The sequence below is a fragment of the Dermacentor silvarum genome, chromosome 8 (genome assembly GCF_013339745.2).
Source record: "Dermacentor silvarum isolate Dsil-2018 chromosome 8, BIME_Dsil_1.4, whole genome shotgun sequence".
Classification (NCBI taxonomy): domain Eukaryota; kingdom Metazoa; phylum Arthropoda; class Arachnida; order Ixodida; family Ixodidae; genus Dermacentor; species Dermacentor silvarum.
In genome coordinates, this window is record NC_051161.1 from 4,022,994 (window position 1) to 4,048,217 (window position 25,224).

A 25,224-nucleotide genomic window follows, 5' to 3' on the forward strand; every position below is an offset into this window, starting at 1 on the left:
AGCGCATTGGGCTGCTGTGCTGAGGTAACTGGGTTCGACGCCAATCATCGGACCAACCTGGGTCACTGAGTATGTGCCTGTGTGTACATACGTGCTGCTCTTCAACGAACCTCTTTCACGCTGACATGAGTCGCTGTAGATGCGGGACTGGGTAGGCACCACTGTTCGAAAAACAGCCGACTAGGAGTACAGGGTATGTGCTGCTCGGTCTGTGCTAGTCTCCAATGAACCTCTTTGATGCCAGTTGGGGCGTGCCGCTCTTTAGTGAACGTCATTGACATCAACTTGGGTAACTAGGTATGTGCCACTGGGAATATTCCGCTATGAAGTGACAGAAAAGGATCTTTTAAATTTCTCCAGTGCTGGGTGGAATTGAACGTGCATCACACGGGTTCCTCACGGACAGCAAACCGACGCAGGCTGCTGCAAAAATGCACTGGGTATGTGTAACTGAGTGTGCTGCAAGTCGGGGAACAATTCTCAGTAGTCGCAGGCACTGGCGCACCACGCTTCTTGTCTTGGCGGGGATTTCGTGTAGTGCCATTAGATAATGCAGCATTTCCAGAAAGAAGCGCAGAGAGGAGCCTGGTTGCTACATGACGCGTTTCTCAGGCGGCATGTGCAGGCTTCGTGGTGGCGGCACTAGATGGCACTGAGTGTTCTTAAGGAAGCACGAAAGAGGAGGCCCGCTGCAGAACACACCTCATACATACCTCGTTTCGACATTGGCAATACGTTGTGTCGCTATGTTGATTCAGTGCCGACGCATTACCGTCAACAGTCATCGTGAGATGGGTTCTACTGGTTTTTTGATTACCGCCTTCCTCTTATGATGGCTTTGTAGGAAAAGCCCAAACATCAAAATCTCGAAGACCAGTTTAATGAAGTTAGCGGTGCACACAGCCCTGCTATTGGTTTGTGCACCAGCATGTCAAGTGATTCCTTCTCATTGGCTATTGATATAGCCATTGGTGCACTGATGCTGCTGGTGGACTGCTCGCCTGTTTCGTAAACTGCATTGAACCACCGTCGCTTGTATTTTTGTTGACCATGCTGTGGCTGTAAGCAGCGGCTCTATGCTCATTAAAAAAAAATGTCACAGTTTCGCCCTAAGGGCGAAGCAATGAATGCGATAGCAACACAGCAATGTCATAGGAAGTAAGGTGAGCGGCTTTGGTAGCATTATGAATTGTAGTAAACATGAGCTGATTAAGTAAGCAGGTGTGCTGCGGCGTAAGTAGACCGACATGAAGAGAGACTCGATGACCACGAGAAGGCGCGTGTGAAACGGTGGTGTTGATGAGAAGCGCTTCCCGTGGGCAGCGCGCGTGCGAAGGGACACACCTATAGCACTGCACTGCCGATCCGGCAGCATTACATGTGTAGCGTGCGTTGGAAAATGTGGCCCGACTATTACTAACTGAATGAACAAGCGTGGTGTGAGCGCGCACAAACAAACATGAATAGATCACACTGAATGACTGCAGACAACGACTGTCAAAACGCTGGCAGCAAGCGCATATATACGCCGCAGCAGCGGGCGAAGGTACGTGCGGTCTATCGCTTCAACAGAAACTGAGCGGCGAACGCATAGTGCATAAAGGTCAGAGCCGTGTGGAGATAAGAGACGGTGCGGCGAGCGACGAGCGCGGTTGTTGGCAGAGGAAAAGTGCGCCCCCCACCCCCCGCTCCCTCCGGCGCTGGCTTCCCGCTTCCTTGCTTGCGCGTGGGAGTGATAAGAGACCGTGCGGTCGAGCGACGAGCGCGGTTGTTTGCACAGTAGAAGTGCGCCTCCCCCCCCCCCCCCCCGGTCCCTCCGGCGCTGGCTTCCCGCTTCGTTGCTTGCGCATGGGAGATTGAGTGCGTTCGCTCTCCGTGATAGCGTGCGTCCCAGCACGCTTCCGCTCGGGCATGCGGCGCGCGGTGAAGATTTTATCTATACGGAACCTCACGGCGACGGCAGAAATCCGGTTCAAGTGTCCATATAATTGCTATCGCAATAAAGGTTTGAAGTCGGACACGCATACTGAAAGCAAAGCACAAGGTTTTGTCAAGCTGTTTATTGACGGGGTACGCAAGGAGCGAGAGGTCGAACTCGGTGCGAAGGTTTTACCCTGCGAGCAGCCAGAACAGGCCCCGTACACAGAATGCTGGCGATGCGCCCTGGCTAACTGGTGGTTCTTCTTCGTTACAACTGTCCCCCGGAGAAGAAGACGCCATCCTGGCGACTTAAACATATGGTAACATAGAGGGATCGTAAAAGGGCTTGAGCCTATATACGTGATCAGTTTTGCAACTGCGACGGCGCTGATCAGAAAACGGCGACACAGGCTCTACAACATAGTTCATGGGGGAAGTTTGTTCAATCACACGGTAAGGGCCATGGTATCTCGGGAGCAACTTAGAGAAAAGGCCGGGAGCTTAAGGTGCAACCCAAAGCGTACCAAAGAATTCGAAGGGAAGCTTGGGGGGTCAGAACCACCATGACGATGCTTTTGGTGTGTGTCATCTGCAGTGGTAAGACAACGGGCGAGTTGTCTGCATTCTTCAGCATGCTGCACAGCTTGAGATACAGGAACTCATTTTAATGAATCAGGCTGGTAGAGTAAGAAAAAAAAAAAACAGTAAGAGAGAGAGAGAGAGAAAAGTCATAAGGGAAAGGCAGGGATGTTAATCAGGCTGAGCCCAGTAAGCTGCCCTGCACTGGGGAAGGGAGAGAAGGGATTGAAAGAGGAGAAGGAAGAGAGAAATTCACACCTTGCACATTTACACAGTCTAGCATTCATCGCTGAGTTTTGTCACAGGCGGTCATACAGGCTTGTGCACTTCACAAAATGCAGCAGCGCCTTTGTAGCCCTGTACATAGCAGATGCACGAGTCCACGGGCCCAAGATATTCTCCTCTGTAAAAGGCCTGTCGTCTAAGGAGAAAACAGAGAAAACAAGTGGTGGCTTGAATGGGCAGTATTATAGGCGAACGTTACAAACGGAAGCACAGCGTCCGAGTTGGAATGGTTGGACACTACGTACATGGCGAGCATATCACCAAGAGTAGGGTTGAAACGCTCCATCAACCCGTTTGTCTGCAGATGGTATGTGCTAGTGGTGCGGTGGATGATGTAACACTCCTTGAGAAGCGACGTCATGACTTCATGATAGAAAATTGCGGCCTCGATCACTTAGAAGTTCGTGAGGGGCTCCTTGACAAAGAACAAAATGCTGCAGTGCTGCAGAGAGCCGCCCCAAGGCGGACTCTACTGGCACGTGTATTGACTTCAGTTGGGGCAGTGGGGTCAAAATATCGCAGAATAGGAGGAGAGGTGATCAGATAGGGTAGGGTCATGAAAGCGTCATCACAGGCATCCGACCAGGTGGATGGGGCATTGTCTCCAGCCAGAAGTTGAATCAGAGGAGTGATGATCATAGCAAAGATTTTCACAAAACGGAGGAAATAGGGGTCGAGGCCGACTGTCACGACTTTCGGTGGACTAAAGACAGACAGGGACAAGCCGTACGTTTAAGACGAACATTTATGATCGCAAAAACAAACGATAAAGAAAACAACACAAAACAAACAATTTACAGCACAAGTCAATTCTAGAAATACCCCAAAGTCCTCAGCTACCTTGAATTGATAAGTCCAAAATATTTACATGGCGTCCCTCGACGTGGCCACGTCACCTCGTCGTCGTGGCTTCCGGCGACACGTCGTTGGGCCCGCCGATGCGTGGTAGACTCGAAGTCGCTGTGTCCGACGTTCAGTCCACTGTTTGGCCTGTTTCGGGGGTCAGGATGGTGGGGTGACCGAGGCGCCTGGATCGCCCGGTCAACTCCGCAAGCCTGCGGATCGTAGCCGCAGGGAATCCGGGAAGCGGTGCCGTCAGCCTGTAGCTGCGGCTTCCGATGGGGCGTTCGCTCAGCTCGCGGGTCGTGGCCGCGGCAGCTGAAGCACAGCTTCCATTGGGTTGCCGCCGTCTCCGCGATTCACCCGTCCCGTTCGGCCTCCAGCTCCTTCTGCCTCTCGTCGTCCCAGAGCGTAGCTGGGCTGCTCTCTTTTGCTACGTGTCCCTTCTCCCGTTGGCCACGTAGCTGCGCGTGCACTTTTGCGCTTCTTCTTCTACTTTCATATTGCATTCCTTTTATTCAGCCGCTCTTATTTTCTAACTTCTTTTTTCTTTATTTCTGCCACCAACTCCTCGTGTCTTCTTGTTCTCTTCTTATCTTCTGCTTTTTCTTCTTCTTTCTTTCTTCATTTTGTGGCTCATGACATATGCCCACCTTCAAGAGTTTTTCCATTTGAGAAACTGCTTCTTCCTCCTTGTATCGTCGCCTTCATACGTTGTTCCAGCACTAACTCTTGTTCTCTTCCACCATTTTTGTCATTTGCACCACTGGTTATCTTCCCCACACATCACTTCACTTCACTTCACTTATTCACTGCACTGTACACATCGTCGAGTTCACTATTGAACACAAAAAAAGTCATTGTCGAACACTACTTTATCAAATCCCCGCTGTACCACTTGTCTCTGTAGCACCCAGTGGTCCACTGCTTCACACCAACACTTACACCACTTAACCAACATTACTAAACTTACTACATCACTAAACACCGCTCCTACAACACTACTCACAGTTAGCGATCAGCGTTCACGCGACTATACTTAACCACTCCGCCACTTCACAATCTGCGCTACCAAACTCTACAAATGGCAAAATACTATCAGTGGTTTTCGTGCTACAAATAATTTACAACCAAATGTGCGTTTTCAAGCAACATTACCCTAAATACATTTTTATGAATTCATCTACCGCTACGATGGCAACATAGGATCACATTTAGGAACACTGTTGTATTACTGATATTTATACATGCCAAGGGAACAATTTTCATAACTTTTGTGCAACCATTTCTCAGATTCTTCTGAACAAATATCCTGCTAACAAACATCCGCCCCTAAATGCAAGGTACCCTCTGATTCTTTCCGCATAACCTATTTTACGTCTTAAACAGCAGTGGTATTCCCAAATCACCTTAACTATCAATCCGAACCGCATAAGAATCCGTGTCGTCTCCTTATTGGAATTACATTTGATACCCTCAATATTGTCGTAGTGACTTTCTCTTGCGTCGCTGTCGAGACTTCCTACTGTGCCTACATCCCTTCTTAATTCTTCTCTTTCCTGCGCCTGCACGGTTCCTGTCTGGCTTTGAAAGTCGCCTGTGGAGTTCAAGTTTCGCCTCCCTTTTAATTGATGGAGAAAGCTTCCTGAACGCATGCTTGTTCGCGCGCCGTCTTGCTCTCAGCAGTCTCCTCATCTTCCGTCTGTACTTTCGGGATGCACGCCTTCTTGAGCGGTTAGTGTGGCTGCTGGCTTTGTCCTTGGACTTGAAAAAGTCACCTTTGAAAACCTTTTTCTTCTTTTGGGGGCATGCTTGGGATCTGCAGTTAAATACTCGTCGCTCTTGCTCTGAAACTTTGCGACGTTCTTCGTAGTCATCATCTTCAGATGTTCTGCTACTTCTCACCCCAAATTTAACTCCCCCTCTCATGGTTGCTTTGCAATGAGCAATGCCATAAAGAGTCGCCCATCGGTGCTTTCTTCGTGTCTTCTTCTTGGGTGGTGATTTCGTCTTTTTCTTTCCCTCGAAGCAATTTTTCGATCTGCTCTTTCTCTTATGCTTCTTTCTTTTCTCTTTCTCAGTTTTCTCTACTTGCTCTATCCCTCTGTCTACTGTCATCGCTTCCTCAATGCGCCCTTCTTTCTCGCCACTCGTAAAACTTGTGCAACTGTGGTCGTCTGCATCAGAAACGTCTTGCATGCTGGACACTAGCTTGTGCTCACGGGGATTTCTGCGGCGGAAAGTCATCATCTCTTGAAAAGCTTTGCCGCGGTCAAGCACTCTCCCTTCCTGCGCGACATCTTCAATTGCTCTGCTCTCAACACACACTGTGTGCAGCGATGCGCTACTCCCTCTCTCGTCAGTGTCCCCCTGGATCGTCGTTTCTGCGGACCGTTCGCCCTCCTGAGCACGACCCTCCGGCGCGTACACTGCACTACCGAAAACACACTCATCATTCCGGTGTTGTACCCCTTGCTCTCCAGTACAATAGGACTCAGCGGCGCGGTCATCAATGGCCTTACAGTGGCAACTATTCTGTCGCAACAGTTCACCTGTGTGAGGCCCCTCTTCAGGTATGCTATGACTGCTATGTATTATTTCGACTGCATCTGGCATCTCTGTCTCTTTCTCTTCGAACTGTTTTTTCTTCTCACATGCTTGCCGAAGTGTCTCAAGTTCTAAACATCGAGCGGCATGGACACGGTTCATTACATCCTCAATTAGTTTAAGGCCTTGCTCCTTACTAAGTTTTTCCTCTCGAACAGTAACTAATATGCTGTCCCAATCCATCTCTAGACCACCAAAATATGTGACAGGGCCGGAAATGCTGGAAAATCCTGGCAGGCTCGCCAAATTGTCACGGATTTCGGTGGACTAAAGACAGACAGGGACAAGCCGTACGTTTAAGACGAACATTTATGATCGCAAAAACAAACGATAAAGAAAACAACACAAAACAAACAATTTACAGCACAAGTCAATTCTAGAAATACCCCAAAGTCCTCAGCTACCTTGAATTGATAAGTCCAAAATATTTACATGGCGTCCCTCGACGTGGCCACGTCACCTCGTCGTCGTGGCTTCCGGCGACACGTCGTTGGGCCCGCCGATGCGTGGTAGACTCGAAGTCGCTGTGTCCGACGTTCAGTCCACTGTTTGGCCTGTTTCGGGGGTCAGGATGGTGGGGTGACCGAGGCGCCTGGATCGCCCGGTCAACTCCGCAAGCCTGCGGATCGTAGCCGCAGGGAATCCGGGAAGCGGTGCCGTCAGCCTGTAGCTGCGGCTTCCGATGGGGCGTTCGCTCAGCTCGCGGGTCGTGGCCGCGGCAGCTGAAGCACAGCTTCCATTGGGTTGCCGCCGTCTCCGCGATTCACCCGTCCCGTTCGGCCTCCAGCTCCTTCTGCCTCTCGTCGTCCCAGAGCGTAGCTGGGCTGCTCTCTTTTGCTACGTGTCCCTTCTCCCGTTGGCCACGTAGCTGCGCGTGCACTTTTGCGCTTCTTCTTCTACTTTCATATTGCATTCCTTTTATTCAGCCGCTCTTATTTTCTAACTTCTTTTTTCTTTATTTCTGCCACCAACTCCTCGTGTCTTCTTGTTCTCTTCTTATCTTCTGCTTTTTCTTCTTCTTTCTTTCTTCATTTTGTGGCTCATGACACCGACGAAGCTGCGTACTGTCTTCAGGTTGGTCGGCTTGGGGAACTCCGCAACTGCATGGAAGTTTGCCGGATCTGGAAGCATGCCGCCTTTGGATACGACGTGGCCTAAAATGGTAAACTGATGAAAAGCAAAGAAGCATTTTTGGATGTTAAGATGCAGGCAAGCCTTGGTAAGACAGCTTAATACCTCTCCTAGTTTAACGAGATGAGTTGGTAAATCAGGTGAAAAGGCAACAACGTTATCTAGGTAGCACAAACACGTGTGCCATTCGAGACCGCACAAGATACTGTCCATCGTGCGCTGAAAAGCAGCGGGCGCATTACATAAATCGAATGGCATGACATACATTCGTATAATCCGTCTGGTGAGACGAAGGTGGTGTTTGAGCACTCAGCTTTGTGGGGAGCACACGCACCCATCTTCTCCCGTGTACTCTCGTCGTCCCGTGCTCACGTTGCGGACGCATCGGGAGCCTGCTTGGACACGAGAGAGAGGCACTTCGCCCTCTCCCGGTTCTCGCTCGCCTCTCGCGACACGTGTACCCTCGCGGGAAAAGGGATGGTATCCGACGGGTGAGGAGCGATTCTCCTCACAAAAGGTCATCATCATCATCAGCCTATATTTATGTCCACTGCAGGACGAAGGCCTGTCCCTGTGATCTCCAATTACCCCTGTCTTGCGCCAGCTGATTCCAACTTGCGCCTGCAAATTTCCTAACTTCATCACCCCACATCGTTTTCTGCCGTCCTCGACTGTGCTTCCCTTCTCTTGGTATCCATTCTGTTACTTTAATGGTCCACCGATTATCCAACCTACGCATTATGTGGCCTGCCCAGCTGCATTTTCTCTGCTTAATGTCAACTAGAATATCGGTGTAGTGAACGCAATCCGCGCGCCGCTATAAATGGTCCGCGTTTAAATGGCTAGTTTATAGCGCCACTCAAGGACATCACGTCAAGCACCTGAAACGCAAGTCTGTTGGCGCACGCGCCTTCCCGTGTCTCGTGAGAGAAAAGAAAAAAGTTCAGTCTTTGTTTGGAGTTCATGGCTCACGGTCTCTTTGCTCTTCGCCCGTGCTAGCAACCAACATTGGTGACCTGGACGTGATGTCCTTGAGTGGCGCTATAAACTAGCCATTTAAACGTAGTGAACGCCATCCGCTCGCCGCTATAAATGGTCGATGCCTCAGACACAGCCATCGGCGCAGTATTACAGCAGCTGAGCAACGGAATCTGGCGCCCGACATCTTTCTTCTCGAGAAAGCTGACCCCTGCAGAAGAGCACTACAGCACTTTCGGCCGAGAGCTGCTTGCTATCTATGCCGCCATCCGACATTTTCGTCACTACCTGGAAGGTGTGGATTTCTTTGTGCTCACAGACCACAAACCTCTAACGTACGCCCTGAGTCTCCCGACATCGGACAGAGGAACGCACACAGCCCGTGAGCTACGTCAGATGTCTTACATATCCGAGTTCACTACAGACATTCGGCATGTGAGCGGCGTCAACAATGTGGTTGCAGACGCCCTGTCACGCCCTTAGCCTTTCCCAAGGAACTGATTTGACTCAGCTGGTGGCAGCTAAGCAAGCTGATCAAGAACTCGGTCAGTTGCTGACAACAACAACCGCGCTGAAGTTGCAATGGCTACCTGTGTCTGGCTCAAAAGACCGAGTGTGCTGCGACGTATCAACAGACAACCCTCGTCCTTTCGTTCCTTCTAGCCTTCGTCGTACCGTCTTCCAGTCGCTGCACAAGCTGGCACATCCGGGAGTTCGGGCGACACAAAAACTAGTGACTGCAAGGTACGTCTGGCCATGTATAAATCGAGACGTCCGGCAGTGGACGTGAGAGTGCATCGCCTGCCAGCGCTCCAAAGTCCAGCGCCACACCGTGACGCCATTGGCGAGGTTCCCAGCGCCAGACGCACGATTTGAGCATGTGCATTTGGACATTGTCGGACCGCTACCACTTTGTAATGGTCAGTCATATTTACTTACTTGCGTGGACAGATTTACATGCTGGATTGAAGCTGTGCCTATCGCAGACATCACCGCTGACACAATCGCCCATGCTTTTCTGTACAACTGGGTGGCTCGCTTCGGCACGCCGTCCACAGTTACGACTGACCGCGGCAGACAGTTTGAGTCGGCTCTTTTTGCCAGCATAACACGGCTGATCGGCACCTCTCGCATCAGAACTACTGCCTACCATCCTCAGAGCAACGGTATGGTGCAGCGCTTCCACCGCCAGTTGAAAGTGACTCTCACGGCGACGGAAGGGCACAGTTGGACCGAAGCACTACCGCTCGTCCTTCTTGGTATCCGCACAACGCTGAAAGCCGACATTGGCTGCAGCGCCACCGAGCTGGTGTATGGAACAACACTGCGATTGCCTGGCGAACTTTTTACGCGCTGTGAAGATGAAAGCCCTGTAGCTACTGGCGACTACGCAAGCCGGCTGCGCGACATCATGGGCAAGCTTCGAGCCACACCACCGCGTCAGCCAGCGCCGCGACCCGTCCACATGCACTCACAGTTGTGGTCCTGCTCCCATGTGTTTGTGCGGCATGACGCAGTGCAGCGACCTCTTCAACCACCGTATGACGGTCCTTTCAAAGTCCTCCATCGTACAAACAAGCAATTCACTGTGGACATTCGCGGTCGACGTGAAGTAGTCTCTACTGACCGCGTGAAGCCGGCTCACATGGAGAACTATGAAGGTCCCGCGGCTGTCGCGACTCTTGCCGCAGCTGTCGCGGCTGTCGCGACTCTTTCGTTAGAGCAACGAAAGAAACAACTGCGACTTCCTCCCGAACAACAGTGCAGCGCACACATAGTGGGACGCGAACCACTCCTTCCGTTGTACTGGACATTTAACGTTCGGCAACTCACTGGGGAGGGAGTGAATTAGTGAACGCCATCCGCGCGCCACTATAAATGGTCCGCGTTTAAATGGCTAGTTTATAGCGCCACTCAAGAACATCACGTCAAGCTCCTGAAACGCAAGTCTGTTGGCGCACGCGCCTTCCCGTGTCTCGTGAGAGAAAAGGAAGAAGTTCAGTCTTTGTTTGGAGTTCATGGCTCACGGTCTCTTTGCTCTTCGCCCGCGCTAGCAACCAACATCGGCAATCGCCGTTTGTTCTCTGATCCACACCGCTTTCTTCCTGTCTCTTAATGTTAGGCCTAGCATTTTTCAGTTCTATCGCTCTTTGAGTGCTCCTTAACTTAATCTCGAGCTTCTTTGGTAACTTCCAAGTGTCTGCCCCATGTGTTAGCACCGGTAGAATGCAATGATTGTACACTTTTCTTTTCAACGACAGTTGTAAGCTCCCAGTCAGGATTTGGCAATGCCTGCCGTATGCACTCCATCCCAATTTTATTCTGTAAATTTTTTAACATGATCAGGGTCTCCTGTGAGTAATTGGCCTAGATAAACGTACTCCTTTACAGACTCTAGAGGCTGACTGGTGATCCTGAATTCGTGTTCCCTTGCCAGGGGAACACGAATTCAACACGATAATAACATTATCTTTGTCTTCTGCGTATTAATCTTCAACCCCACTCTTACACTTTCTCGGTTAAGGTCCTCAATCATTTGCTGTAATTCATCCCTATTGTTGCTGAATAGGACAATGTCATCTGCAAACCGAAGGTTGCTGAGATATTTGCCGTTGATCCTCACTCCTAAGCCTTGCCAGTCTAAGAGCTTGAAAACTTCTTCTAAGCATGCAGTGAATAGCATTGGAGAGATTGTGTCTCCTTGCCTGGGACCCCTTTCTTGATAGGTAACTTTCTACTTGTGGACAAGCAATGTTACTGTGCAATCTTTGTAGATATTTCCGACGATATTCACGTATGCCTCCTGTACTCCTTGATTGCGCAATGCCTCTATGACTGGTGGTATCTCTACTGTATTGCGAAAGGTAAAAAGGCGTAGAAGAGCGCCACCGGGGGAGACCCACTCTCTCTGGCATCCCTACCTCGAATCTGCCGGAATGGATTTTACCTGCTGTAACCTGTTAATGACCTCGCTTGCATGACTATCACAAGCAATGTGTCAAGCCTGTTTACTACTTATAACAGAGTGGACTTACCGCTGCAAGTGTGCCTTATTGCCCGCAGCAATAAATGTTGGGTTGACTTGCTCGTTGCCTTATTTGCCCGAACTCTATGTAGCTGCAATTGCACGCACTAGGGGTTGGGGAGTATGACAGAACGACTGTGTGTGGCTAGATCCGGAGCTTGGCGTCAGCCCTAGCCTCACGCAGAGCGTACCCCTACATTTGGCGCCCCACGTTGGGCGCCAGATGTGAGGTCTCACACGTGCTCTTGGGACAAAGGAACGACAACACAGTAGTGCAAACAGTCAAACGGGCATTTATTGCACCTTTCATACACTAATGCCTGCTAGCCGAATTACTACCCATAGAACATTCACATGGGCGTGCGACAAATCGAGGCTCAAGTCCGACTCATCGTGACCAGATAGCGAGCGAATATGTTTGCCCGCATGCCAGACACCAACGCCTAGTCCTTCACGTATACGATCACGCGAACGGTGGCGCGTTCGAACGATCCATTTTCGTGCATATCTGGTGTCGGGCTCCTAAGCCTTCTCGGGATGGTCCTGCGAAGCGGGTCGGCGCACGCGCTGAAGGTGCGCACTCCCTGCTGACCCCATGCCGAAGAGGACCAGCCGTCACCCTTTTGCGCCCAAGTAACCCCGCCATTAGGTGCGCGTTAGCAGTGTAACACTCGCACCATCTCTCATAACATCTATGCCGGCACTTAGCTATGTGGGAAAGTGGGATTACAGGACACGCGAGAGCCATGCTGGGAAAACAACATCAGGGGACGCGTGACAGTCGTGCATCCCCACAAAGGTCAAGCTGGTGAAGGACAGAGTTGGTGAAGGACAAAGCTGGTTCAAGGGCAGCACCACGTTAGCACCGTCAAACTGAAGCACATTGAGCGCAAGCACGCACTCAAGCCTTGTCGTGCACAATGCAAACGCTGGGCATGCGCGCTATAGTTGCATGTAACTGCGGTCTAGTACGTAGCGTAGATACTGCAGCCAATGTTACTAGTGACCGATACCGCTATGGGGTGCTGCGACGAGTCCATACTACGGCTCACTGAGGACAACTGCGTTTGGCTTACGTTCACGGTGTAAGATATATACTCTTTAGGTGGGGACACTTCTCAGCTTGCTTGCGAGACGTGATTGACCAGTTAAAGTAGCAACTGCGCGCTTGATTGTTTATGCCCGGTGATGGCAGTGGATACCTATTGGCGGGATGACGCGAATTCAGTTAGAACGCATGCGAGAGTTTGCGCGGACAGGGAGCGCGTGCATCCGTATCTACTCTGTCGAGCTGTACACTGTTGTTTTTCCTGGGCAAAGGTTTGCCCAATAAAGAGTTACTTTCGTGATTCACAGTTTTCACTACTGTGTTCTTCACCGTCACTACCCGCAACTGCACCAGATGTCACGTTGTATTGTGACAGAATATCATGCGAATATATTCGCCCCATGCCGGACACCAATGCGTAATCGTTTGTGAACGGTGGTACATTCAAGCAATTGTGTTCGTCCAACCCAGTGCCTCGTTTCTTAGACTTTCTCGGTACGTTCCTGTGAAGTGTGCCGAAAGGTGTGCTACACATTTGCACGTGCCGCTGACCCCAAGCCAAGGAGAAGGTAGCTCGTTCCCATTGCACCTAAGTATCTTCGCCGTCAGTTAGGGATAGCATTGAAACACTAGCGCCATCTCTCCTATTCGGCAACTACACCGGCTGCCACACCTGTCTTGTGAAAAAGTTGGGCCACAGAATTATAGGGCTTTACAGTACTTTGTGACATTTTTACACACAGCTAAGAGTGGAAAAGATGTGTTCCACACGACTCACACTGCCAGGATGTGCCTCAGATTGATATTGTTGGGATTGCTCTGGACTGCTGCTTTTGACTCTTCTAATGGCTGTACTCAAGTAATGTCAGAAACAGCTGTTGGATTATTCACACCAAGGCAGCGGACACCTAGAAAATGCATGCTGGAAGTTTATTTATCCTTTGCTTGCAGGTCTGCCAGGCAGGTTTCAGAGGTGTCAAAACGTTGAACAGGATACAGTCCATTGTGTTTGACACTGTCTACAACACCAATGAAAACCTGCTCATCTGTGCACCCACTGGTGCTGGCAAGACGAATGTGGCCATGCTTGCCATTCTCCATGAGGTGAAGCAGCACATCACTGGAAGGACACTGAATGCAAATTTCAAGGTATAACCTTTCTCTGCCTAGCCTAATTGTGTCTCTTGCTATTTGTTTGTTCATTTTCTTTGTTCACCGAGATAGGTAAAACGCTCAAATTTTCCAGTGTTTCATGTTGTGCACGTTCTTGTTTTCATGCTGATATTCTTGGGGGCCTAAACTCCAGTCAATAACTAGACTGTTGCCTAAAATAGATGACCAGAAAAACAATAACCCAGGGGCTCTCAAACTTTTTGGCTTTGGGGAACCCCACCAGCTTTCTCAAAGTGCTGTGGAACCCCTCCTCTCTCACATTTTACCCCTTATCCACAGGCTCATTATAAGGGCTCATTAAAGCATACAGGGAATGAAAAAAGAGGGGGGGGTTCTTGCTGCACGCTCAATACTGTGAGCACTGAAGTGCAGCACGTCTTGAGGGAAGGGGGTAGGCCTCATCCCTTCTGGATTCATCTAACCCAAATAACATCGCCACTGCATCTGTGTGTGGCCTGTTATCTTTCATCTCAAAGGCAATCGCTCTTGATAAGGAACTCGCATAGACAAGTCAATTGTGTTGTTTTTTCTTCGTTGCACCACGCACTATAATACCGCATGTGCTGACAATGTGGCTACCGCGCTAGGCATCTCTACGCAAGGAAAGTGTCAGATGCACAAAAGCTTCATTGTTTTAAAGAAATGTCAGTTTAAAAAGAACAATGTCACTTATACTGTGGAATTGCCTTTGCAACGACATGCCTAAATGCCTGTATCACCTGGCATGCAGCGGGGCCCTCTGTGCGTGTCGAAATGCTTGTGTCATGCGTTTTCATTACAGAACCAACACAGTGCAGTAGCAAGCCAACCTGTATCAAAACTGCAAAACTTGAAACTGAGGTGCCTGAACCACAAATAATGCATGTTGTTTAACCGTTTCAGTGTCACTGACGTACCTATAGTCGGATACAACTTTAGAAGGCAGCGGCATTTGCCCCTCCAGCCTCCACCAATAGGCGCGCACTTTAGGTGACGTCATGAGCCGGACGGCCGGTGTCCCCGCCAACGGAGAACATGCCTAACATGGCCGCTCTCGCTTCGAACTGGGCCGAGTCGCATCAGCTCTGTGCGTCTCCCTTCGTCAGAGTGAATTCAAATTGTTTGTGGTGGTCTGTCATGCTGGAAATATTATTGTGAGCTTATGATACACAATTTGTGCCGCGTGCGTTTGTTCTGAGCCGTGAGCCAGCGAAGAAAGATTGCAGCGAACATCGGTGACGCTGCGCTCCACTTCGTGTGGAAACAGGATCCCGTGGCGACATAGCGCTGCAAACAAACATCGTGCGTGTTTGTTCTGTGGTGTTTTGTTTTGTTCCTAAGTGAAGTTACGACGAGGAGAGTTCGCCAAAGTCTGGTACCTACTGTGAGCGGCGGGTGTGTTTGTGTACTGTGCCCCTGCGTTTCTCGTACGGACGTGTTGAAGTGATGTAGCAAAACCATTATCAGGATAAATGAGAAAAGCGTACGCGGATGAAACCAATCTGCGAGTTTCTCAACAGAAAAGATTTGTGAAAGCAACCTCCAACGCAAAGATTCGTTGCTGCCAGCTCAGCGTGCAAACGACCGATCATTGGCAGCAGTGTGATAGCCGAGCGTCTAGCAGCGTCGTTCGAGTGTTGTGTAGCACCGTCGATTGATTGCTTTCCGCCAATGCTAACAATCAGTGACTAACACGCGCTGCTTGAGCGAATGTCGTTGGATTGTTAGCGGTCAGGCGTTTGGAAGCAGTGTTTGTTTCCTTAATGTCAGCCTCAATGCTAATATAAAATATGACTGATACACTGGTGCCGTTACAAGGGAGCTTGGCATGAATTCGCGTCGCTGTGTGGCTTAGAACTCTTCACTGCACGCGCTAGCTGTAGAAAGCCTGCTGTGACACAATCGCGCATCAGCTGTGCTGCCAGCGCTCGACTTGCTTTCCCACAACACAGCTTTGTGCTTTGACGTGATATGTCTCTACTAAAAAATTCCTATGACAGTGAAGGCAACAGAGCCAATATGTACATTAAAAAAAAGTACGACAAAGTAGGCACAGCTGCTTGTGAACTGACTCCTAATAGTTCTACTCGCGTCTGCGTTAAATGTGTGTGCGTGTTTTCTTGTGTGTTTGTTTATATGTGTTATCTTGCCCTTTTTTGTATTTTATATCTTAGTTTTCGCGCTCGCGTTTGTGTTCATGTGTGTGAATATGTGAGTTCTTTCGTGCGTGTATGTATTTATTCCTATTTATATCCTTTTATTTTTGCATTTGTTCTTGTAAGCATGCTGCAGCCACATCTTTCTTTACAATTCCATTAACTCGTCTTATTCAAAGCACCAAGTCCTGTGAATAGCAGGGCTGGCCTCTTCGATGTCATTAAAGCCATTCTCTCTTTTCTACCTTGCCTCCTCAGTCTGTCACCTTGCTTTGTTTTCTCCTACTACCGTATATACTCGTGTAAGGGCCGCACCCCTACTTTGAAAGGAGAAATTTCAAAAAAAAAAGTTCGAAAAGTCCCGCCAGAACGGTGTAGTTAGTTCAATCGAAGCTAGATGGCGCTGCCAGTTTTCCGCTTCTAGGGTGCCTCGATGCCCAGCGCCGCCGTCCAGGGTGGAGACAACCCCGCTAGCGCCGCCATATTGAGTCACACGAGCTGAGACTCAGCTACGCTTGCGTTCATAAATAGTGTTACTCGCAGCACACTTCCAAGTGCTTTGCCTTGATGAGGATTTTTTTTATCGGTATCGCATCTGCACATCTTTATAATCAATAGCCGTTAACTCGTCGAAGGTCCAAGACGTAAATGTGTGGCGCCGGGAACATGCCCCAAGTTGCCTAATTCAATTTACATTTAACATGCCGTGTGTATGTTTGAAATATGCACAATTTTTTTTTTTTTGCGCTTCTATGCTTGGTGTATATAAGGTTTGCGACCCCCTGTGTGTGGAAGTTTTTCTTTTTCGCTGTTGTATTTTGGTTTACACGTCACGCCTCCTTTACCGTAGCCAGCCAGTAGCGCACGGCGGTTAGTTTCCCTTGCGTTGCGCATGCTCTTCGCGTTCGGTGCAATTATTTGACGATATCTACGCGCAATTTTGCTTTTTTTTTTTCCCACAAAACTGTGTGCTGACAGGATTAAGCTGATGTAAAAATAACTGCGATGTGAAAATAAGGTTTAGTTAGTGCTGTAGAGAAACATGTAACGTAACTTGTCTGTGTCAATCTTGCGTAGTACACACAAGAAACCAAACGATGTACAAAATACATTTACTTATAATGTCTAGTGCAATCAATCATGAAAGAGATATGTACATGAAAAATTATATGTACTGTGTGGCGCCTGAAGGTTATGTTGAAAGACGAGATAAAAAAAAAAATTCGGAAGGTAGGCTCGACACACAATTCGGGATAGTGAGAGTTTTTTTTTTTTTTTTGATTCATTACATGGGGGGGGGGGGTTCAAGTGAGTACATCAACCTTTTTGCACACAATATAAATCGAAAACAAGAATGCAAACAAGAAAACGCAACCGCGGGTAATATTAATCAAGATATCCAGCCAGAATACATCAGCTACCATCGAATACGTCGCATCAGCCAAACACATCGATGGCGAGTACAGAACATTTTATAAATAACCATTAGAGCACTGATAACTAAATTGAAAAAATAAACAACACTGCATACATATCGCGTACAAAAACTGTAAATGAAACTAAGACAGTCAAATACAGATTAGCAATGTTTTTCACTTCGAAAATATAGTCCATGATGATGTGAGGCTGTTGACTTTAACAGACGGCGCCCATCCTGTCGATTTCCCTCGTACTGGTCCTCTTCAAAGTGTTTCTAAGTACAAGTAAAACAACAAAAGTGATTATTGATATGAAAAGTTGCCTTGTAAATACAGCTAGTGAACCCATTACAGTGCTTAAAAATAAATTTTCGCAGAAGTAATGATTTATTACCTCGCTTCACACGTTTCGAAGAAATGCACAGGCTACAACAGACACTATGCCAGAAAGCGCCGAAACATTTTGGTCCCATGATGCCCCTTAACTCTACTACACCTGGGCATACCGTGCACAGGCATTTAAAGACCGTCACAGTACCCACTACGATCCGGAATGAGCACGAATGACCATCGGCTTACGAGCACCACGCTACAAATATTTGTCTAAAAAATCAACAAAAGTGATTATTGATATGAAAAGTTGCCTTGTAAATACAGCTAGTGAACCCATTACAATGCTTAAAAATAAATTTTCGCAGAAGTAATGATGTATTACCTCGCTTCACACGTTTCGAAGAAATGCACAGGCTACAACAGACACCATGCCAGAAAGCGCCGAAACATTTTGGTCCCATGATGCCCCTTAACTCTACTACACCTGGGCATACCGTGCACAGGCATTTAAAGACCGTCACAGTACCCACTACGATCCGGAATGAGCACGAATGACCATTGGCTTACGAGCACCACGCTACAAATATTTGTCTAAAAAATCAGCTATATAACGTAACAACCTGAGATCCGCAAGATATCTGCTGAGAATAGAGAAAATCACAATGCTTCGCTTGCCACGTACACAACAGCCGCTCTCCTCAGAAGAAGCACTGCGTTCTTTAGTCCCAAATAACCAGTAGTGAAAAAAGAAACTGAGGAAAAAAAAAAAAAGAAACAAGAGACACACGATGTGTCCTTCCCGTGAAAAAGTAAAATAGGTGGTTTACATGACGATTTGTAGCTAATGTAAGGCTATTTCGCGGCGAAGCATTTTCGTCAGTTCTTAAAATAAGGGTACTACTCGCATAGACTGCGCTGATCAAAACGGCAAAAGCCTATGCGACGCGCGCTCGCAAACCATAGCATCGGTGCAGTGCTTAGTTCGTGAGTGAACGTAGGTACGTGAGTGAGGATCAGAGAATACTTTCTTATTTAAATGAAAAACACGGTGCGATAGTCTAAACTTTCTTCACACTTACCTCGTAAATGTAGGAGCTATCCGTTGCCTTCCAGTGATACCGCTTTACTTGGGCTTCCCATCTCTTCCTTCGCTCTGGGTCCCGGGGGAAGCGTAAACAACGAAGCCCTTTACGCGTCGATCTGGTGCACTTGGGAACACAACAGCCCGTCATGTCGACTCGATGCACTTGACAAGCTTGTCATTCATGCGGCTGAACACTGTCCAGCAAGTAGAAGCGTCAACGAAGCATCCGCGCGCACTGTGTCTCGAACTAAGCACTGGCACCAAGCACTCGCAACCGCTCGCTGTGACTCAAGAGGGCGTCGCAGCGAGAAAGCGGCGGCGCGGGTGCGGTCAAAGGATGGCACCACCCTGAACGGCGGCGCTGGCATCGAGGCACCCTATCCGCTTCCGCCGGTCAAGCTGTTGAGCTCGTTGAGCCAATGCCTCCTAGGAGGCGTTGGTTGAGCGTTGGCGTACGGCGCCATGATTGCTTTGTATGGTGCATTATTTGCATCGTGTCGCCGGCAAACTGGTGTCACTCCGTCAGTAGTAGTGAGCCCTGTTTGAGCCAGCGCAGGTAACGGAAGATGGGCTGGCATTTGAGATCGCTCACTTCTTCATTTAAACTGCAAGTGACTGAATATGCCGAGGAGCACGGCAAGCGAGAAGCTGGACGCAAGTACGACGTAGACGAGAAGCGCGTGCGTTACTGGATAAAGCAGTAAGATGCCCTCGCCGCTACCAACAGGAGCCGAAAGGCGTTTCGCGGCAAGAAGTGCAAATACCCGGAACTCGAAGGCGAACTCGTCAAATATGTCATCGACACTGGAAATGAGGGCTATGCTGTATCAACTGACATGGTACGTGTGAAAGCCCTGAACATCGCCCCCCACATGGAAATACCCAAGGCACAATTCAAGGCAAGTCGGGGGTGGGCTATGCGGTTTATGAACCGGAACCAGCTCTCTATCCGCCGCAGAACTGAACTGGGCCACTTGACTGACCACGTCAAGGACCGACTCGCCACGACTCGCACGGACTTGGCCATTATTCCTGGAGGGCTAACGAGTGTGCTGCAGCCGCTTGACGTCTGCATTAACCATCCTTTCAAAACGGAATTTCGCCGATGCTACTCGGAATGGATGGCTGGAGGCCATCATGAGGAGACCCCTACGGGACGGCTGAAGCGGGCATCACTCCAACAAGTGTGTGCGTGGATTTTGAGTGCATGGCATGCCGTGTCATTGGAAACAGTTGCGAAAAGCTTCAAGGTGACTGGAATTTCGAACAGCATGGACGGTACTGAAGATGATCGTCTCTGGGGGAATGCAGACGCCGAGGCAAGCTCTTCCGTGGGCGAGGACAGCGATAGTGACATGGAATCGTAACAAAAACATTCCTGGCATGTCATTTGTGACTCTCTTGCACATTTCTACTGCTGCGGAAACAGTATAGACCTTTGGCGAGCTGTCGTCGGCCTGATTCGTGTAAGGGCCGCACCAAGCAAAAATTTCGAAAAAAAAGTGTGGCCCTTACACGAATATATACGGTATTCTGACCTTGCTTCTTGTGCTGTTGCCGCAACGTGATTTAACCAACTTGCACCAAAGAAAGTTTTATTAGCTGTGACAACAGAAACATTGACAGATACAAAATGTTAAAAGCATCACGTGGCTTGCACAGTTACTTCGTCTCTTACCCCTGTTAATGTGTTTATGCATCAGTGCATACGGTAGCTTGCCAGATGTGCACATGAAAAGGTGCCATATTGTGAAACAGCACCTTGCTATGTTGTTGCATTCAGTCTTAATAAACAGATGGTTTTGCTGCCCGTCACATGTGGTGGTACACATATATAACATTGTGCAGTGGGCCAACAAACAATAGCACCAAGGACAACATAGGGGAAATTACTTGTACTTATTAATTGAATTAAATAAATGTGAAATTAATGAAAATGAAAATGGATGAAAAAACAACTGTCCGCAGGTGGGGAATGAACCCACGTCTTCGCATTACGCGTGCGATGCTCTCACCATTGAGCTACCGCGGAACCGTTTTCCCATCCACTTTCAGGGCTATTTATGTTTAACATATATGTTATGTTAAACGTAAACATTTATGTTAAACATAAATACCGCAGAAAGTGGATGGGAAAACAGTTTTTGGCGTAACAGGCAGCCTGAACGCAGCGTGGAGGACGCTAGCAAGTTTGTCGCCGACATGCTCGGTGTCAGCGAAAGGACTGTGTTCAGGGCGTCGTCAGTTTGCCACCCGAAAAATCCGAAGCTTTAACTTCCTCCCTCACCCTGAACACAGTCCTTTCGCTGACACCGAGCATGTCGGCGACAAACTTGCTCGCGTCCTCCACGCTGCGTTCAGGCTGCCTGTTACGCCAAAAACTGTAGCAGTGGAATGTCATGTTGCGTGAATCGCTGTTCAGGATGTGGCCGCTCTTGTTCTTGCCGAGGCTCCTTGGTGGTGTGGTCATGGAGGCGACACAATGCTCGTTCGGAAACAAAGGATCGCGATCCGATGTCACCTTCCTGGGCTCCATGGCAGAAAACTGGCACGGAATGCCTCGTGCGATCGTGCGCGAACTCACAAGATCGCAGGTTCGCAACTGCGAAAAAAAAAGAAAAAAATATTAATTAAAAAATAAGCGTAACACATAAAAAAAAAGCTTGTGCAAACACACAAAAAGTATATATAAATCTTATGCTATTAAGCCAGCGACTGCTTTATAATTACACGCCCGCTGCCATCGATCTTGCTCCGTAGCAGACGACGCACAGCGTTGTAGAAGGCACGGAGTTATTTTTCTCGCGCGATCCGGCATGTGCTGTAGCATTTCCATCATGATAGTTTTACCAAACCACTCGTCAAGATACACAAATCTTATTTATACCGACAAATACGCGTTTTAGAAGCAGTCACGATTTTTTGAGCAGGACTATTTCTTTAGTCGCGCAGGAATTGGCTGCTGCGCTTCGGTCACCTGGGCGGGGGGCCTCTCCTGTCTTCTAAAGTTGTACTCGACTATACACTTTCTCCACTCTCTAGTGAGGATCACATTAAGAGTGCATTTGCCATTATCGGTGTCATTCTCTCCTTTCTTAATACCGGAAAATAAATGGTTGTCTTTGTTTTATATCTAAGAGAAAAAAAAACAAACGACACTGAAAGGGTTAAACTGACAATATCATTATCCGTAGCAGCTAGAGTCGGCCAGGCAGATGATTCTGAATTTGGTAGTGACTTTCACCTTGCGGAACTTACGAGTTGATTTTCACTCACCTGCTAGAAACTGCAAACATGAACAAGAATTGAATGCTCTCAGGGTGGCCATCGTAGGACCGCAAGTTGCTCAGTGATGAGTCTTGCACACCACTGCAGATGTGATGGCTTCGTTAAATTCCATACGCGATGCAAAGTTTCTTCTCTAAGTTGATAAATTGTGGAAGTGAATAGGGAAAAACGGGATGCAGTCAGATTTGTTCTGACTACTTCCAGAACACTAACCAGGGTGCGTACAGGTCCTTGAAATCCTTGAAAACCCTTGAAATTGAAAAGTGCGTTTTCAAGGCCCTTGAAAGTGCTGGAATTTTTTTCCTTCCTTGAAAATCCTTGAATTTCGCGAGCACTGCACTCTGATATTGACATTGCGACCTCCATTCTGTGGTAAATTGGCGTTGATCTGACAAACTGAAACAATACGTCAGCACGAGCACACATGGTTCCGTTTTGCAGAACTGTACGGAAAAAATAAGAGGCCTCACCACATATGTCAAACCGCGAACGGAGCGAGAGACCCGTGCCGCGCTTCGGTGCTGGCTTGGGGCTGGCAGTGTTTACGCTGCTTTTCTCACCCTATCGTTCGTTTCACTCCTCACCCGTTGGTCTGCCTTGTCCCACTTTCACTCTTGCGCGCGAGGTGAAGCTAAAGACAGTGGAGCAACTTTACCACTGATGCTCAGTGCCTTTGGATGGAGGTATTGTTATAATATTTTTTATGATAATATAAGTGCAATAACATTACCGTATTTTCCGGTCTATAAATCGCACCTTTGTATAAGACGCACCCCCCTCAAAACGTCAGTTTTTCAACAAAAAAAAGAAAGAACGTTATATAACTCACACCGGTGTATAAGACGCACCTGTTCTTTCTGTAAGCACTTTAAAAAAGTTACAGTGATGTTTCGCTCCGTGAACGTGCATCACGTGCAAGCGTATCATAATGGGTGCCATATATTTCTACTCCAGGCGCATTTCTGCCGTTGTGCTTATCGCGATGTTCCGTATAAAGTCCAAAGACGATAACATCGTCCCTGCGCGCCTTACACTGTATGTGCGAGTGAAAGCGTGCGACAGTGAGCTGAATCGCGCACAAGGGAGGAAAGCAGAAAGGCAGCTCGGGAGGGGGGGGGGGGGGGCTGCCTGTACCCTCGTAGCAACTGCGTAATTTGCACAGTGGTGCGTGCCGTATCTTGACAGCGACCTGCAGGTGCGACGAATTCGGGGTTGATCGACTCGCGGTCGGCCTACCTCTGCCTGCCTTGGACTCCATCCTTCTCGCATGGCGCTCGGGAACTTGATCACGAGAACCCAGCAGCTCGATAGCATGCACAGAACCCATAGCAATGAAGTCAACCAGCGCACTTCGTGTGGCCATAACATTGTATCCAATTTTGAAGGCAGTTTTTCCGGAAAAAAAAAACGTACATAGGTCGCACCGTTCTATAAGACGCACCGACGAAAAATTCAGGGGAAAAAAATGCGTCTTATGCACAGGAAAATACGCTATGCTGAATGTTTTGGAAATGTTTGATGAACCAACCCAGCTAATACTGCAGAAGCCTGAGCACCTGTTGGGAGTATTCGTTGTGTTAACTTTTAATATTGCAGACTTGAGAAATGATCAAGACAAGACATGCTTTACACAATTGCAATATACATCTATTTGTTATAATATAATGGATGTGTAGCAAGACTACACTGAATGGTTTGGAAATGTTAGGTAAACTTGCCCAGTTAATACTGGAGAAGTCAGAGTAGCTGTTATGAGTATTCATTGTGTCTTGCGAACTTTTTTTGGTATTGTTGAGAACTCGCAAGAAGATCAAGGCTTGACATTATTAACATCATTGGGATATACATTTATTTCTTTTTATTTTAGTGCAATAGCCCTATGCTGATTCTTTTGAATATTTGTGATGAACTTTACCCAGTCTATACTGGAAAAATTTCAGCCGCTGTTGTAAGCGTTCATTTTGTGTTGTGATCTTGAGAAGTTATCAAGGCTAGATTTTTTTTATTATAATTGTGATATACATTTATTTATTGTACGTGCAATAAAACTAGTCATTTTTGGAAATGTTAGAGTAAAGAAACCCTACTTCAGATGCCACTTTGAGTCCTTGAAAAACCTGTGACAGGTCCTGGAAAGTCCTGAAATATCCTTGAATTTTTGCCTTGGAAACCTGTACGAACCCTGACTAACATGCTATTTGCGGCGTGGAACCCAGTTTTAGAACCCCCCCGCAATAATGGAATACTACACATAGACGGCATGGCACCCCTCCTATCTACCGGAAAAGCCCACCTTAAACGTAGAGCAAATCGGACGAACGCAAGCGAGTGGGCTAACTTTCCTTGTGAAATCAAGAAAAGTTGAAAAGAAAATTTTAACTAAATGTTGTGAAGATTTATTTACATGCCCTTGTTCAGTCTTTCTCAAAACCTTGAAAAGAACAGTTACTATCACTATCAAACAAAATGTCGAGGACCTTGTAACGCACCTGGTCGCCCATAATAATGATGCAATATATTCATTATATGTGATGCATCATGTTTTCTGGAAGTGCATTATACTGCATTGGTACACTCCATCGGTGTGGACCATGTAGTAGAAGTAATCAACAATTGCTGCTAACCAAAGCCTCAATAGTAGCCAGTTGTTGCATTTACATAGGACACATATTAATATTATGTATTTATGTTTATGCCATGTATTGTTATTCTATACTGATTACGTCAACTTTTACGATTTTAGTGTGATGACAGATTTTAGTAAAATGACAGACTTTCAAGCTTGTTTGCGATTGTTGTATTAACATGAATAAATTAAAAATCTTTCGTGTACTTTAGGTTTAGGGAAGAGATTTGAAGTGAATGCAAAGGCATTTGATGAGCAATTTCCCAGAGTGTGAGAATTTCGCACCTTTTCGATTTCTCTTGCCCAGCTGCAGCAGCCCCACCACCCTCTCTGTAGAGTCCATGTGTATAACAGCACCAAGTATATTGCGGTTGCTGTTGTGCGAATATTTTATGAATAGTATTTCTATTTATTGTGGTGCAGATCTTTCTTGTTGCGACTGTAGAGCAGGGTGCATATTTACAGAGCCCCTACAAAACAATTTTAGTATTTTTCCTATGTTAAGGTTGGCAGGCTGGCTTTAAATTTATTTTAATGTGTGCCTAAACTAAATTGCTTTGCACTGCTTGGTAGTCATAGTCATGTGACCTCTTGTTAAGCGACTGAATGCCATGATCACTGTCGCTTCGTGACCACCCAGACTGCTTTAGCTGTTGCTACACACAATGCTTTCACATGGCTGGTGGTTTAAATGTCAAGAATGGCCATCTTTGAAGTGGTGGTGGAAAAAGACCTTGTCTTTGCAGGGTGATTG

General features: G+C 47.8%; 1 protein-coding gene across 5 annotated transcripts in view; it reads left to right on the forward strand.

Moving 5' to 3' along the window:
• Positions 1-25,224, forward strand: part of LOC119460525 (activating signal cointegrator 1 complex subunit 3) — a 418,279-nt gene that overhangs the window by 127,783 nt on the left and 265,272 nt on the right. For all 5 annotated transcript variants that reach the window (XM_049655120.1, XM_049655118.1, XM_049655119.1 and 2 more), the window contains one exon: positions 13,365-13,562. In XM_049655120.1, coding sequence (XP_049511077.1) covers positions 13,365-13,562 — 198 coding nt within the window. The remainder of the gene's footprint in view (positions 1-13,364; positions 13,563-25,224) is intronic.